Source organism: Balearica regulorum, chromosome 7, assembly GCF_011004875.1.
Source record: "Balearica regulorum gibbericeps isolate bBalReg1 chromosome 7, bBalReg1.pri, whole genome shotgun sequence".
Classification (NCBI taxonomy): Eukaryota; Metazoa; Chordata; class Aves; order Gruiformes; family Gruidae; genus Balearica; species Balearica regulorum.
Genome location: NC_046190.1, coordinates 10,637,501 through 10,651,151, shown reverse-complemented (window position 1 = coordinate 10,651,151; position 13,651 = coordinate 10,637,501). Strand labels below are relative to the sequence as shown.

Sequence of the window (13,651 nt, the reverse complement as noted above, 5' to 3'; positions counted from 1 at the left end):
CGGAAGTAGTTTTGTGGGCAGAAGCTGCATTTTTCACGACCAACATAATAGAACGTGTTGTATCCTCATGGGGCTTCGCTTGACCTTCCTCCCTGCCCTCACCCCGTAATGAAACTAAAAGCGTGTTTGATGATGATTATTGAAAAGAAGATTTATAGACCTGTGACTTCTACTTAAAATGGGTGATAGTATCTCTGCATTAATTTCACGTTAACACTTGAAGTTTGGTTTCTCTCTGCTGTTGCTGGAAGCCGACGGCATTTGGTGCAGTGGCAGAACACAGGTTTTAAGTTGTGCATTTCTCTTTCGGAGCTGCCTGCGATCTTTTTTGTGTGCGTGCAGGGAGGGCAGGCAAGACCAGGAGTGACTTAGGCATTGACTTTTACCAGCCAACATCTGCTGTTGAATTGATTCTTTCAATCAGAACTTTCATAGGATTTGTAGAACAGTTCTTATTTCCTTTTGGACAGAAATGTGTCAGCTTTGGTTTGTTTTTGTTTGGGTTTTTTTGTGGTTTTTTTTTTTTTTTTTTTCCATAAGGAAATGCTTGAAAGTCCAGCATTGCATCAGGTTGTATATTAGCCCTATGTAATCGTTTTCCTGCTTCTTACACACAATCAATAAAAACTAAGCTACTTAGGAACAGGAAAACCCCTTTCGAATTGCAGTCAGAAGTGTTTAGTCTGTTGTTTCTGGATCACCTTTACAGAGAAATGGTAGAAGTTTTGAAAAATGAAGTTTGAACACAATTTCTTAAGCAATTCCAGTTATTTTGTTTCCTGAAGAAGTATTGTTGTGTTGCTGTTTAAACAAAAGCTGTAAGATTGTTAAGTAGGATCACTTATTTTTCTTCTAAATTTGTTAAACTGTATCTTTTCCATTTCTCCTCAGCAAAACATACCAAAGTATCTATTCAGAAAAGCAGAGATGAAAGTGTACATTCTGCAGTATTTAGCAGTCCGTTTGAGGATCAAGTCACTTTTTTCACCTGGCTTTTAGCAAGAGCAATGGCAAAACTGACTACTCTCAAAGAACACAAAATAAAATCTAATTTATTCCTACAAATTATTTCTGGTTATGCTAATCTCGGGTATTATTTACATCTAAAGCAGGGTCAAACTCTGAAACAGATGCCTGAAGATTTTTTTAAACCATTTATATATGCTAGGAAATTCTAATGAATTTTGTATGAAAACAGATGTTTATGGATAAATAAACCTGTTTGCTTACGCACATTTCACCAAAAAAATCTGTTTAATCTGTTCTTAAAACATTGAGCCTGAAAAATGGAGAGGTTAGGACGAAAGGATTTGCTGGACCTTTTGTCTGAAACGCACTTAGGTTTGCTGGTCTGTTCAGGGGGCTGCTTAGCATTTGGGGGGGGAAGCTATTCTTTAGTTCAGGAATGGAAATGTGCAATACTTTATATCAATTATTTGGCTGATTGCTGAAAGTGCGTTGGAGTGAGGGGGCATTGGCTAGTTCTGGCCTTCACTAATGGGAACATTTCAGAATGTGGATGAGTAATTAAAGTATAGAATGCGGAAAATTAGGCCAAAATTGAATAGAAATGAATGAGTATGCGTTCTGTTGTGCAGATGTTGGAAACAGATTATTTTGGATACCTCTTTCTATCTACATCTTATTTGGTTACCATGTAAAAATCGGTCATACACCATGTAGATTGTTTTTCTTCCCACTGCCTTTTCTGTTTTTATGTTGCGATGTATCTGTATGGGTAGTAATTTAGCAAAATATCCTGTCTGCCAGGTGTGGGAACTAGCTGATTGTATTGTAATACCAGATCATTACTTAATTCATATGCAACCTAGCCTAGCACATGGAAAGCATTATAAATCTATTTACAGTGTGGCTGGTCTGATGATAACATTGTATTAAATTCCCAGGTGAGGCAATTTAAGCAATTGCTTTGCCATGTGTAGGCCATGGAAATTAACTTCTCATATGCTTTAGTAATAGACGAACTTCATTGTTATGCTCAGATTAGTAGTATAGCAGGATTCTTACAGTCTGGTTACATGTACCCTACTTCACATGTAGAATCATACAGGGGGGTAGTACTGCAGATCACAGATCTTAATTAGTTTAAGCTGAGTTAATTCATTTCAATTCTAATTTAGCTGTGCTTGCCCATGAACACATTCAGTTCTATTGGGAAATGTTAAGGCTTGGGTCAAGTAGACAGATTGTTTAAAGCCAAATTGCCAGACAGAACTGAGCAAGTGTATCTGTTTGAACAGGGCTTTAAGAAAATCACCCAATCAGTATGCAAAAATCCTGTTCATAAACCAAGAGAGATCTGCCTGGAATCAGAAATTCTTCCTTGTCAGAAGGTCTGGGTACTGTAGTACATTTAAAACAGCCCCTGAAACTTTGTCTTGAAGTTCTCGTAGAAAGTAGCTTAACCCTTTTGTGTCGTCATGTGTTCGTGTGCATGCTACATTTGAATGCAAACATGTGCACAGAGTTGAAAACACCCGTGTGCTTAGACTTTTTATCTACGTATATACAAGAAAATACAAAATACAAGGAAAACTTCTCTATATGACAGACCTTTACAGACAAAAAACTGCACACAGAACCTTTTAAACCTATACTGAGCTGCCCAGAAATGCCTTGGATTACAAACTCTGTAAAGCTTCTGTCTTTTCTAGAAACATACATATAAAGTACCAGTAGACAGTGGTAACTGACAACTAAGACTAAAAATGTTGACAATTTCTTGATTTGCCTGGTTAGCTTATGTATAGAAGTCATTAACTATTTATAAAATGCATTATGAATTGGGTTCCTTCAAACTGTAGCAGAGTGTGTGACATTTCCAGCTCAAACTATCGTTCTTGCATTTGGCTAAAGTACATATTTATAAACAGATGATACTTATGAACTAAAAAAAAAAATCTAAAAATTATTTAATTATTGAGTTCGGATGAACCGAACTAATTTTGATAGCCACATTTAAAAGTATTAGCCAATATTACTTTAATAAAAATAAGAATAGTAATTCAAGATATTGATATTTTGGACAAATCCTGAAAGAACAAACGAACACTTTAGTTCAAAGGCCTTTCCTTTTATATTATTGATTCATTTGGTAGTGAAACTGTGATCAAAAGTAGTATCAAATTATTTATTGATTATGGCAAAGAGTTATACCTAATTGTAGTCAGAGGGTTATTTCTTTTAATATAATTGCTGATTTTCAGATCATGATGAGATTATTGCAATAAAAGAACAATGCTACAAATATATTTATTAAGTTCAGTGGTGATGATATAAAGGATTATTAAGGGCCTCTAAAAATTGAATTGCTATTAACATTTATTTCGTTCCTGTGAAGAATATTTTTTTTCCTTTCTTCCGTGCAGGCTCTTATGAATGAGAATGTCAGCCAGTTAAATCTTTCAAATAAATGATGTGTAACCAAGGACCATCTCAGTCTCTACATATAATTAGGTAACTTGTTCACTGGAGAACAAGCTTATGAAGCATCATGCTCCTCATCTCAGTCTAATAGTGATAAATACATTCAACACTAACAGAATCAATGGGGCTGACTCATTCTGTGAAATTGGGAGAGACTGTACAGTTGAACTACTAGAGCTCAAATGGGAAGATTGAATCTTAACCAGAAAAGAAAATTAGAGATTTATTGGTATATATTTGTAATTTCCTTCCTTGTTTGATGTGTATCAAATAAAAATAGGAAAATAATATAATTGAGCAATCTATGTCAATTTGTTGGCTTTTTGGTGAAAAAAGAGAAAAACAAAACCTATCTCCATATGATATTCTTGCATACTGTGGAGTGTTTTAGTCCCCCATAGTGATGAAATGAATAATTTAAACAGGCAGCTCTGATACCACAGCCTGTTTAAAGGTTCTCATTTCCTTTAATGCTGTAGACTACTTTAGCTTGGTTAGTATGAAACTGTGACAGCTGAGATCTCCAAAAGATTTGGCACAATTCGGCTCTTGTAGTAGGTCCATGGTATGCTTTGTCCTTGCTACGTACATCTGTAGCTTTCGTATACAATCTAGATCTGAACACGAGCAACTGAATCACAGATTGGTAAGCATTGTAACAATGATGATGATATTAAAGGGTGAACTAGACAGGATAAAAAGCTAAAATGTCTTGCTCTGAGATGACCAACACAAGGCTTACTCCACTGTTGGGTTCCTGGCATAAGAGGTGACCCACTTCCAAACTTCTTTGTCACAAAGGTAATGAATTTCCCTGTGCTCAGTATAATTTCTTGTGGGTTGTTTCCTGTGCCTCCATCCCAAGCACGTTTTTTGGCCTGATTGTCCAATTAGGGAAGGTTTGAGGACAGATTTGGTTTTGCTGAGTTTCTACTGGTAGTGACTACCACAGCAGAGTGTGAGGGAAGCTCCCGTCAATAAAGGAAGGCCTTACAGCTTAGTTCTTGCTACTCTTGGGTTTCTTCCTCTGATGAAGTGTGCAACTGATCATAACTGCACTCAAATATAAAAAGATTTTAGACAATATGTTAAAAATCCTTTCTTTCTTCTAATGATGAAGGTAGGAATATTAACCGACTAAGCGCCTGTTGTTTGGCCAACAAAGAAATTGAAAGCTGGGCTGATGTTTCCTTTATGGGCTTCCCCGTTGTTCCATTGACTGTTGTGCTACCTTGGTAATCTTCACACATTTGATTTCTGTTGCTTGGCATTTGATCTAGTTTAGAATCAATATGGCAATCAGGTCATGGGCAAATCTGGTGCTCATAAGCTGTAGCGACCATCTCAGTTTTGTGGTGTTTCCATGAACTGCTGTAAACCCATGTTTCCTCATACTGCTGTTTTCTCTGCTTTCTTTTGCCCTTTGATTTCTGGTCCTTTCCCTCTAGGCCTTTATAGCCTTAGCAACATAACAATTAATTTTTAATTAACAACACACTTGTTAATTTTCTTCATCTTTAAGTTCAACCAGTTTTCTCAAAAATGTGTTGTTCAGGTTTTGCTTTTTTAATTTATATGGGAAAACCTCAGTCTTCCTCTCCTATTTAATGGCATCACTGCAGTGTTACCCTGGGTTCTGCATCCAGCTAGCAAGTGTTCTTCAGAAAAATACATTTGGTTCCTACACCTGCATTTCTTCAAGGCTTCTGATATTGGTGTATACTGCCTTTCCTGGTTACCTGATTTTCAGAACTGGGATCGCACATTATGTATCTTGAGCTTCACTGAAGCTGCTTTCATTGCTGAAACGTTGAGGATGTGACTGTCTTAGAAATGCTAAGGTTTTGCCATGCAGACTTGTCAAAATACAGCAGTTGAAGAACTTTAATAACTTTAACTTGCAGATTTTTTTTTTTTTTTTTTTTTATCAAATAGGTATCCATTAGGGGGCTCTCGAGGTTTAAGATGATCAGCCTTGATACCAATGGCTTCAGAGCTTTACTTCCTAACCCTTTTTTCTTTTTGTTTTACAGAAAAGGTCACGGATCGCCTACAGTGATGAGGTGCGGAATGAGCTCCTAGGGGATGACGGGAATTCCTCAGAGAACCAGGTAGGATGCTAATCAAGAAGCCCTAGTGGGTGGCTGGAGGGTGAAGGAGGTCACTGGCACACTGGGCTTCTCAAGCTGCTCCTTAACAGCATTAGCAACAACTCATGTGGAAGTGATACTGTTTAATGCAAAGCTGGGGTCTTAATCAACTTCAAAATGTTTCTTGGAGATCTTACATTTAACCCTTTAACTTGTGATCACTGTCTGCTATCTTAAAAAAAAATCTTTTCTTCTCTTTTCTTTATTATTTAGTACTTAAGAAATAACTTGAAACGCGCTGTTTGTCGACAAAGCCAAGGTCTTCACCTCAAACACATGTAAAAGGAATAAAAAAAGTACATAATGCAGCTTTGATAATAATGCAGTATAATTAAATCAACACTGGCAGGCAAAACAAATGAAAGTGCGTTCTCAGAATTAGGCAGTACCCCACTCAGTTTCCTTGTATGATTCCTTCCCTAAACAGATTTTCTTTCCTTGTACCAAAAACACAAGTTGTACTAATAAAAGCATGCTTTCATAATGCATGTTGTACTAGAATGCAGAGTGCTAGCCATCTCTTTTAAGGAAGGAAAGCTTGATAATCCTGAGGCTTTTTTGAAATCTTGCACCCGTATTGTTGTTCTGGACACTACAGTGAGGATCCTACTAGACTACTGAAAATTATAAAGGCACCATTATATTCAGGGGAGTTTGACCCACCTGTTAATATTTCTTTTGGTGCTGAAACTTGTTTGACAAGCTCTGTCTGAAAGCAGTGTGTTTCCTTTCTTTTTGAAAATCATGTCAGCTGCAATCAAAGTTGTGCATTTTGAGTTAGAAGTTAGTTGAAAGTTTTTTTAAATACCAGATTTTCTCTTCTGACCAGATAGAATTTAAATTATTTTGGTAATGAAAGTGAAAATTGTTTAAATGTTTACTTGATAAATGCAATATCAAATAAGGAAATGGATCGGAACCATGTTCTGAAATGTTTTGTATCTTCTACTCTCAATATAAGCTCAATTCCACTAAGGCCAGAAAAAAAGACTTGGAGACTTATACCAGTACAATGAATTTTTAAACACAGACCTCTTAAGCCTTAACCTTATGCAGTATTTTGAATGTGCTGTGTAAGTTTTAAACTCTGTAATAGGCTTTAATACATACATTAATGAAATTATACACAGGATACAATGTATCTGTAGACATAAGACTGTAGTGTGTAGCAGCTCTAATATCTATGTGAAGAGTTAAATTTAAAAGATATTAATCTTCATATTTATATATTACAGCAAAGGGAGATGCCAAAATTTGAATAAAGAGGGGGGTTTATCCCTAAATAACGAATTTGTGGAAAGTATGATTTTAGGGAAAAGAGTTGCACAGTCTGTATGTCATGATCATAAACTCAGTCCTGAGAAAGTGTTAACATTCTCATTTTATTTCTTTTAAGGTGCTGCTATTTTTACATTTCAAGAAAAAATTGTGTGAATTCAGACATAAAAGGGCAATTGTGATAAGAAGCTTTACTTATAACAGAATATCTTATGTGTAGGGATGAGATAAAATATTTTATTTTCACTTTTTAAGGAATGGTTAAATAACTGGTTCATGTGCACTTTTTGCAAGTTATGATCTTTTTTCTAAACTTGATGGAAGAAACATGGCCTCATCTCAAGGAACCAAATGATACCTTCGACCGTTTGTCAACATGACTTTTTTCTTCCAGATGACCACTTCTTAAATGGAAGAAAATTTTGAGTGGTAAAGGAGGTTTGTGTAGTCTTTTAGGTAATGAAAATCCTTTTCTGCAACCCAACTTGAAATGTTTGCCCCTATACCTTTGAAAGTTCGGAATTTCTTTCTTTTCTTCCTTGAAAAATCTTGTGAAATATCACCATAAAGGAGTCACCTTTTAAATACGTGAACGCCAGTGTTTGTAAAAAATGTTATTTATTGTGTTATTCCGATAATCAATCTCACAATTTATTTTTCTTATGAAATATTGTTATTTTTATTTGTACTTATATACATATAGTTATGAGTACAAGTAGTGCAAAAACTTCAGTCTGATGTTGAGCTTATCAGAATGTACAGCTATCCAAATCAAGTGTAAGGTTTGGGTATTTATGTTATAAATATGTCAATATTATGTACTTAAAGATGTTATATTGACATATTTAACTCAGTAACACCAAGTCTAATACAGTTTCACTCCTATACATTATTATATTAATAGAAAACTTGGACTAGATGATGAAAGGATGCTCAAGTATAACTTACAGCCATATAAAATACTTGAAGATGTTTCAAGGTCTTGCTTTTATTTTGTCTGATGGAAATGAATATAGATAGATAGGCTGATCTCACCCTAATATTGTAGGACTTTTACTTCCCAGTCAATTTGGATTAGGTTAAATTAGTTAAACTGAAAAACAGTGGCTTTGTTTTCCCCAATTCATTCACCAAATGGTGAAAGGGGAGAGCAGAGGAGAGATTCCTCTTCTGACAGAGGAGTTGTTGAAAAAAGTTGCCAGCTCAGAATTGCTCCTGTACCAGTCCACAAATACTGGTAAAATCTGCCAATAGAAATGCTGAATATCTGGTTGGACTGGGGTGTTACCCAAGGGAAACAAGAGATACGAGCTGCGTGTTTTAAGTATGGTCTTTGTCATCATGGTAAACATTTACATAATGTTTTTGATGGAGTGGGAAGACAAAAGCAACTTAATGTGTACTGTCTAGTATGGCCATGTCAAATATCTAGAAATAAATGAGGCACAGGAAAAATAATTTCTTTATTCAGCTTGGTTTTTGTAGTTGATTTTCAAAGGTACAATTACAGCGAACCACAGCCAAGTTATAAGCTGTAATGAATACAGTCATAGGTATGAGTTTCCAGTTGTTCTCCCAAGAAGAAAGATTGAAGTACAAAGAGCAGATTGAAGAATTAGAAAATTATGATTTATATTTCGTCATCTTCATTTTTCCAAAATGTCTTACATAAGTAGCAGTCATCATATGTAGATGACAACAACTTAGAACACAGATGCCTTATAATGATTATATCAAGATTTAACTAATTTTGCCAGATAAAGCATATAGAAACTTCTTGTAGAAGTTGTAAGAATTATACAATTCTGCTATTCAAAGTTTCTTTTGAAATAAATACATCTTTGTTGAGTGAGACAGGTAGTGATACAGAGCTCTTAATGCACTTAGAGCTTAGTAAAGTCATTGCTTGGTATATGTTAATTTCTTCTTAATTTGAATTGTGTGAATGTAGTCAGATGAGGCACATAGAGGCTGAGAATCAGGAGATGTTCTGTCTTGCATCAAAAAAACCCACCTCACAACCCCAAACCCAAAATCCTACTGTGTGCATTGGGTTGTTATTTATTTTCCAGGAGTGGTCTTAAATGGGCTCTGTTACTTTCAAGTCTTATTTGTCATTCTGGCCACCAGCATTTATCAAATCCCTTGAAAGTTCTGAGCTTTTCAGAGCAATGATACACTACTTAAAGTTGTGGCTTCACTTAATAATCATAGAACTGTTTTATGTGGGGATTCATATGTTTTTTAGAAAGTATATGTTGGGTTAAATCAGAAATCCTTCTTGACCAAAATAGCGTCAGGTAGTATTACCAGCTTTCTTGAAATATAATAGTATTCCTTTCTCTTTCGTAACTATGTTCATTAATAAGTTTAAATAAATTTACATTAGGTTAAATTGCGTGTCTGTATACACATACACTGTATGGGTGATTTGCGGTGAACAAATATTTTGTGGCTACTTAATTTCTGACTACAAAGTTCTGATAATATTAGATTTGGGCTTGCTGTGCATAAAGTGTGTCAAACTTCAGCTACAGACCAGGGGGTGAAGTTGGTCAATTTAATTCCCCAAGATCTAAAGAAGGTCGGTATCATTTCATATAGCCCTGGCAGAGCAGATCATTACCAGACACAAATCTGTTCGTTACATGCCGAGGGTTTATAGCAAAATAAATAGACTGTCATCATAAGTTCAGAAAATTGTGTGTTCGACCCACGATAATGTGTAAAGGGCGTTTAATAGAGTTCAGCATTTATTCGTTATCTATATGCGGACAGAGACGGCGGTACTGTTATCAGCTTTTTAAAAAAAATTCCGTAGTTTTCTATGTCACGTGACACGCCTCACAGACACACACACACGCGCACACACACACACGCACACCCACCCCATCTCGCTCCCTCGCTCTCTGCGGAGCAGTTTTGATTTTAGTCACAGCAGAAGGCTTAGCCACAAGAGATTCCACTGGTTCAAACCAGCATAAACCAGATATTTTTTTTTAGCCTACAAAGGAACAGATTACCTCTTGTATCGAATTCTGTATTGAAAAAAAAAAAAAAAAAAAAAAAAAATCTTTGTTTCAAAAATATGCTGATTATCATAACCTAAAATGGTGGCTGCACACGGCTTAATGCTGTTTACAGTTGAGTGGTAAGCATAATAAAAATAATGTTTCAAAATTGAAAAGTAAAAGTAACACATTTTCATCAAGAGCATTGTTAAATGGGAGAAAAATACATCTTTTGTTAATTTGAATGAATATCTTTCAGCCAATGTTTAAAAAAAAAACAAAACCCCGTCTCCCATTACTTAGCTTAGCTGCAAATCCCATGCAGAGCTTAAATTCAGCCATGCAGCACAAACAAGATAGAACATTTTTGTTTGGGACCTATTGAAAAAACAAATGTGCAGCATTTTAAAACTCTCATTGATTATAGCAGGGTGGCATGCCCAAACGGGCTCTGTTGCGGGAGAGTAGTTTTAAACTTTGGCCCTTTAAGTATCATAGTCAACTGAAGAATGGTGGCCTCAGAAAGAAAAGATAGCTGTGTGATCAACTCCCAGATCGTCTCTTTCTAAAGAGCCTTAATGTTTGCCTTTTTGGGGAAAAAAGGGGGGGGGGGGGGATCTGGAGAAAGAGACCAATTTATGATAGGCCAAGCACTTGAATTTAAGCGCTGGTTTGGCGAACAATGCAGTTTTCTTTATACCAAATTCTAGCAAAGTTCCTTTAGCTGCACACTGAAGAGCCATTTCAGTTTAAGTCCATGTAGTAGTAGTAGTAGTAGTAGCCCTCCTAATTACATCTAGTTAGAGCCTCGTTGTCCGTTTTGGGAACAGGGTGAGGCGTTTGTTCAGTTTTAGACGAGCCATATGAAACAATAGAGAATAATGGAGGTTCTTTTCTTTCCTTCATGCTGGTGAGACTTTGAGTAGTAAACATTCTCAGCATACACACGTGTTGAAAATTAGTGGTGTGAAACTGTAGGTGAAGTAACAGCATAAACTGAGATAATGATGTAGCTGTTGTAATTTCGAATTCAACTGGAATGGTGAGAGAACTGTAATTTTTTTATAAAGAGCCACTCTTATACAGACATTTGTTGTGAGTAATTATACGTTTTGTTCCAGTTCAAATACTTTATCTATCTCTCTAAGGGCAGAGCATATTACAACATAGCTTGATAATCAGACTGGGGTTTTATCTAGTTGTATAGTAAACCTGCCAGAGCAATATTATTAATAGTGTTATATTGCGTTGATTTACAAGCATAAATGGCTAAATATAAATGTGTATGCTATATAAGTATACACACACACACACAATGTGCGTACATATACACACACTGTGTAGTGGTCTAGGATTAAGAACCTGGAATGGGTCTTTTCTAAGGGAAATGTGTTTCGTGATGTTCCCTATTCCTTTGTCTGGTTTTAAATATGCTATGCAATAAATAATAATTCTGAGCCATTTAACTAAGCTGCTGCTTTTTTTTTTTTTTGTTAACTGGAAAAAGCCCTTTATATGAGGTTCAATAATAAAATTAGATATTAGAACTCAGTCGTATAAAAATTGAAAAACTGGTTACATGCTGTAAAGATGCAGTCATCTATTAATAAGTCAGATCTGCTAGTAAAATAAGAAATTGGTTGTCACAACTAAAATATACAGAAAACATTCTGAAAACTTGTATATACAAAACCACTTCAGCTGTACAGTCTTCGAAGAGAGGAATAGTAAACTTGTTTTTTTCTTTATAATATAGACTTCTATGAAGTCATTCCCCTTTATTTCATGATGGTGTCTTAGATGTGGTTTAAAAGAGAATTTCACACTATTCTCTTTGTTTAATGTGACAGTGTGAGAAAGTGATCTTTATTCGTTCAAAAAACTCTGCATGTAGTCTATGTTTAGGTTCTTTTAATGTGTTTGTCTGTGATTTTTAAATGCTAAACATGTAAACAGATAAATTGTCAATGTTAATTCTGTATCCTGTCACACAACTGATCTTTCTTTCCTGCCATTTCTTTCCTTTTTATCTTTTTTGTGCGTTCATGTTGCAGTTGATAAAATTACGTGAAGAGGTGAGTACTTTCTTGCTTTTTGTTGTCTAGCTTTCCCTTTAAAGCTGAGTTTCTAAATCTGAAGTAGATCTTTTTGTTCATTGTTGCAGGGAAATCTACACAAAGCAAAAATATTGATTACATTGCTTTAAAATATTCACTGTTGTGCCTCTTTTTCCCTAATAATTGTATACTTACATAGGAATCTCTAGATCAAACCTTAGAAATTAACATTCTTTGATAGTGGAAGTTTTTTTAAAGGCACTAGAAAAGGAAGGGGAAAAAAAAACCAAACTATTATTTGATCTCTGCTAGAATACCGTGATCAAATCAGGTACAGTAATAATCATGTTTGCATCACAAAATCTTTGGTAGGGTAAATACATTTATACACTGGTATTGAAAGTGAAAGCATTGCTTTGGTAAAAACCTGTGCTGAAACACTGTAAAAATTACACAGTATTTCACAATGTTTTGAGTTTGGTGTGAGGTATTCAAGTAGCTTATGTATTATATTGGATATTGTATACCCACTGAAAATACAGTACAGGTAGACCTACACACACATATCAATATTTATTATTTATTTGTGTGTGCTGTAGATCTGTAGGTGTAACACTAGAGATCAGTATTCCAAAATACCTTTCTTCCAGTTATAAAATGACTCATAAATATTTAGAGAGAGAAGCCTGTTTTAATGGTCAGTTCCTCAAATGTTTCAGTATATTTTCTGAAATTAATATCCTCTGTTACTTACTGCTATAGCAAAGCAGGTATCTGAACTGGATTTTTTTTATTATTTCCCGATAGCTGCCAAAAAGAAGGTCTCAGTAAAGTCAAGATTACTTATAAGTCGGATTTCTGAAGCATTTTGTACGGAGAGTTTGAACCAGTGAAGTATTTCAATAAATATATTTAGAAGGACGAGTATTTTAACATCACATATTTGTCTGGTATCTTCTTTTTGAAACATGTGTGCCCAGACATATCAGTAATGAGTACTGAGCTCTGCAGGAAAGGATTTGTAAGTTTTAGAAATGGTGATGACAAAGAATTGTAAAGAAACCAGATTAAGGACAATTACAGAATTCTTAAAAACAGTAAGATATTTGTGATATAAAGATTATTTCACTAGTTCCCTGAATGCTTTATTTTTCCTTCTTCTAGTGGAGCTGATATTAATATGTTAAAGCTACAGAGTAAAACAGTTAACAAAAAAAAAATTAAACAAAATAAACATGTAACCACATGAAAGCCCTCCCACCACTGCTGAGCTCCCCTCCCCAATAGTCCCAGTATTTAAACAGATGACAATATTGTTGCAAGGGCTTGTATAGCCTGATTTCGGAGATTTTTTAGAAGAGCAGGGTTAATTTGCTCATCCCTTTAACACCACCTGCACGTCTGCTGCTGTGCTTTAGTGAAAGAATATAGTAGGATCATTTTTGCTTGCAAACATAGATTACAGTTTTATAAATATAAAGATTACTAACTTGTAAATTTACTCTGAAAATTTAACCAGATATAAAGAACAAATCTGCTACTTAGCTGTTCTTTTGAAATAGCTATGAAGGCAAATAAGAAAATTCAGAATATTATTGCAAAGAGCTGCAACTTGGGAGCTGTACTGAACTCAATCATACATTTTTGGAGCTTAGAAATCCTCTTTGTTAGCTACCTAAATATTTTTTAAAATTGCTTCTGGTAATTT

At 35.1% G+C, this 13,651-nt stretch overlaps 1 protein-coding gene across 7 annotated transcripts in view; it reads left to right on the top strand.

Moving 5' to 3' along the window:
- Positions 1 to 13,651, top strand: part of VTI1A (vesicle transport through interaction with t-SNAREs 1A) — a 270,580-nt gene that overhangs the window by 50,247 nt on the left and 206,682 nt on the right. For 4 of the 7 annotated variants that reach the window (XM_075757907.1, XM_075757904.1, XM_075757906.1 and 1 more), the window contains exons 4-5: positions 5,481 to 5,558; positions 11,941 to 11,961. In XM_075757907.1, the coding sequence (XP_075614022.1) occupies positions 5,481 to 5,558; positions 11,941 to 11,961 (99 nt within the window). The remainder of the gene's footprint in view (positions 1 to 5,480; positions 5,559 to 11,940; positions 11,962 to 13,651) is intronic. The other 3 variants (XM_075757909.1, XM_075757905.1, XM_075757910.1) reach the window with 1 other exon arrangement.